General features: G+C 50.6%; 1 protein-coding gene across 1 annotated transcript; it reads left to right on the top strand.

Moving 5' to 3' along the window:
- Positions 1–322: 322 nt before the first annotated feature.
- SKIDA1 (SKI/DACH domain containing 1) lies at positions 323–3,154 on the top strand. The gene is given in 2 exon segments (XM_036761720.1): positions 323–1,416; positions 1,418–3,154. Coding segments are annotated over 2 exon segments (2,814 nt in total). The 5' UTR covers positions 323–339.
- Positions 3,155–3,793: the final 639 nt, after the last annotated feature.

The following is a 3,793-nucleotide window of genomic DNA, read 5'->3' as shown; positions in this document are numbered from 1 at the left end:
AGGGTATAATAAAGGGGCACAGGTACTGATCTTCAACAGCAACTTAGACACTCTGGCAAACCAGAAGCCTGATGATTTTTTCCTTTTTTCAAAAAACAAAAGCAAAAGCCAATCAGGAATCTAGTCAATGTAATTTCATATTTTTTCCATCTATATGTCTGTATTATTTCTCCTCGACTTTGGCACTCCCTTTCATCGGGAATAACAGTCTTTGTTATTTTATTAGCAGGATGCCTTGAGACATATGCAGCATCTGGTGGAGGATTAACATACATACATCTCTATGTATGCGTCACATATATATTTACTGCAAATGGTGGGAATCATTTAAGACCCGAAATGGGCGACTTGAAGTCGGGCTTTGAAGAGGTGGATGGCGTGAGGCTCGGGTACCTCATCATTAAAGGGAAGCAAATGTTTGCACTCTCCCAGGTTTTCACAGACTTGCTGAAAAACATCCCGAGGACCACCGTCCACAAGCGAATGGATCATCTGAAAGTGAAAAAGCATCACTGTGACCTGGAGGAGTTGAGGAAACTCAAGGCTATCAACAGCGTTGCCTTCCACGCGGCCAAATGCACTCTGATCTCCCGGGAAGACGTGGAAGCTCTCTACACTTCTTGCAAAACCGAACGAGTCCTCAAAACCAAGCGGAGGAAAGTCAGCAGGGCTTTGTCAACAAAGGAGCTCCAACCGGAACACGCCGCCGCCGACCCTTACCCCGGCTTTTGGAAGGACAACCACCAACTTTGGCTGGGATTGAATGAATCGGCGCAGGCTCTGCCAATCAGCAGGCAGGCTCTGCGTCCCGGGGACGCCGCCTCGCTACCGGCCGTCGATCTACCTCAGATTTTTAGCAAATCCCCGGGTCAGCGCTACCCGGAAATCGCGCGATCGCCTTGCAAACCCCCCCTAAACTATGAAACTGCTCCAGTCCCTGGGAACTACATCGCTTTCCACTCGGATCCCCCGTACTTTCGGAGCCTGCTCTGCAGCAAGCACCCGGCGGCGGCGGCGGCGGCGGCAGCAGCAGCGGCCGCCGCCGCCGCCGCCTACTACCAGTCTTCCGCAGCCCTCCCGCAGCCCAAGCTCGCGGCCGGGGTCGCGGGGAGCCCCGTGAGCTTGACTTACAGATACAAGCGGAAGCGAGCCTGCGAGGCGGGCGGGAAGGACTGCCTGCTGAACCCCCACGCCAGCGCCCGGCGCCTCCTCATCCTGCCCAGGTCCTACAAAACCAAGGCGGCGGCGGCGGCGGCAGCGGCAGCGGCGGCGGCGGCGGCGGCGGCGGGGGCCCCGTGTCTGGAGAGGTTTCACCTCGTCAACGGCTTCTGCTCCCCTCACCACCACCACCACCACCATCACCACCACCACCACCCCCGGCAGCAGCAGCAGCAGCCGCCCCCCGCAGCCGCCGCAGCAGCCTGCCCACCATCCCCCGCACCTCCCCCATCACCAGCCGCCGCCGCCGCAGCCGCCGCCGCAGCAGCAGCAGCCACAGCAGCAGCCACATCTGGGCAGCTTCCCCGAGAGTTACAGTAGCGACTCCGAATCCAGCTCGTACTCGGACCATGCAGCCAACGACTCGGATTTTGGCTCCAGTCTGTCCAGTACCAGCAACTCCGTGTCCTCCGAAGAGGAGGAAGAAGAGGAGGAGGGAGAGGAGGAGGAGGAGGAAGAAGAGGAGGAGGAGGAGGAGGACGGGAGTGGCTTGTCGGACTCGAGCGAGGTCAGCTCCGAGGAGGAGGACACGTCTTCGGACTCGGATTCCAGCTCCGGCTCCAGCCAGGTCTCAGTGCAGAGCATCCGTTTCAGGCGTACCAGCTTTTGTAAACCCCCCAGCATGCAGGCGCAGGCCAACTTCTTGTACCACCTGGCCACCGCCGCGACTGCAACCAAACCCGTTGCTTTCGAGGAGGCCGGCAAGCTGCCCGACCTCAAAAGTAATGTCAAAGCAGAGTCGCCAGAGGATTGGAGTCATCAGACCTGGGCATCCAAAGCGCCTCCCGTGTGCTGCCCAGGCAGCCTGGGAAGTTGTTTCACAGAGATAAGGAACGATAGGGTATCTGAGATCACATTCCCACACTCTGAAATTTCCAATAACTTAAAGAGAACTGACCAGACAATTAATTGCGTTGCAGAGGGGGCCTCTTCACCTAGCCCAAAGACAAACAATGCATTTCCACCACAAAGAATACTCAGAGAGGCAAGGAAATGCCTGCAAGCTACTACTACTCACTGTGCAGATAACAATACAATACCTTCTAGGTTTTTAAATAATGATTCTTCTGCTGCTGCAGCAGCAAATTCAGAAAAAGGTTCCAAAACCCCTCATTGTATTGAATTTGCCACGGATTTGCCCCCTTTACAAACTGATCCTGAGGTGGATGCTGCTGTCGCTCCTGCACACCCAGAATCAGCAGCAGCTAAAACAGAAACTCCGTGCCCTGACTCAGGCAATAAAGCATTGCCATTTCTGCACAATATTAAAATCAAAATAGAGGATAGTAGTGCTAATGAAGAATATGAACCTGACCTTGTTAAGCATAAGCTAAAGTGTGAGTGCAATGATACAAAGGGTGAGTTTTACAGTGTGACTGGAAGTAAGGAGGAGGACGCTTTGTTAACAGCCAAGGAAGATTTTGCATGCACTGAAAAAGAAACCACTTCCTTAAATCCACTGACTCAGAGTCAGGGCCTTTCATGCACTTTAGGTTCTCCAAAACCTGAGGATGGGGAGTATAAATTTGGTGCGAGGGTGAGAAAAAATTACAGGACACTGGTGCTGGGAAAGCGACCTGTACTGCAGACTCCTCCAGTCAAACCAAATTTGAAATCAGCTAGAAGCCCTCGTCCTACAGGTAAAACTGAGACACATGAAGGAACACTGGATGATTTTACAGTTACCAATAGACGAAAAAGGGTAGCCAGCAATGTAGCATCAGCAGTGAAAAGGCCATTTAATTTCATGGCAAATTTTCCCTGTCCACCATCACTAATTATTGGGAATGATGGGGATTTGTTGCCGGCTTATTCCTTAAACACCACTAAGGATTCCCAACCTCCTCACAAGGCCCATCCTATATGGAAATGGCAGCTGGGCGGTTCTGCAATACCTCTTCCACCTAGTCACAAATTCAGGAAATTTAATTCATAAAAATATTTTGGGAGATATTTTCTTGAACCATATTACCTTCCTTATGTTGTAAACTGCACGGGATGGTTTGTACAAGTCCATTATGCTTTACACCCCTTTTGGAGTCCTGGTTTATCACATTGTGAAGACAGAAATCGGATTACTTTTTTTTTTCATTGTGTTTTTTTTTTTAGTGGGGTGGGGGTGGGTGGGAGGAGGGTTGGTTTACATTCCACAGACTACTTCAGGCTAAAGACTCAAGTAAAACTCAGTTATTATGGTAGAGCTGGAACACTTTACTGTTTCAATGCTAATAATGCACCGGGTACCTCAATTCAACTGCTACAAATAAATGTCAAAAGGTTGAATAATAAATATTACAATGAGCCATTAAGTTTATGCACTAGATTTCGGACATGGAAGTATAACTGTTAATTCAGTGAAAGTTTGTTAAGTTACATGGTTACACAGGGAGGTATCAAGAGGGTTCTGTGTGGCCACACTCTACTTTCCTGGAGCTCTTGTTCCGGTGGTGTAGGGTATCTTTTCTTTTTCTTTTTCTTCACTCCACCCCCCCAGGAGTTGCACTTACTATTTTTTCTATAGAGTGGAAAGGTTGGGGTTTGAGTCCTGCTCAAGTACTGGTAAAAGCTGCCTCAT

Source organism: Trichosurus vulpecula, chromosome 5 (assembly GCF_011100635.1).
Source record: "Trichosurus vulpecula isolate mTriVul1 chromosome 5, mTriVul1.pri, whole genome shotgun sequence".
Taxonomy (NCBI): Eukaryota; Metazoa; Chordata; class Mammalia; order Diprotodontia; family Phalangeridae; genus Trichosurus; species Trichosurus vulpecula.
Note: the sequence above shows the minus strand (reverse complement) of the source record. Positions and strands in the feature narration are given on the sequence as shown.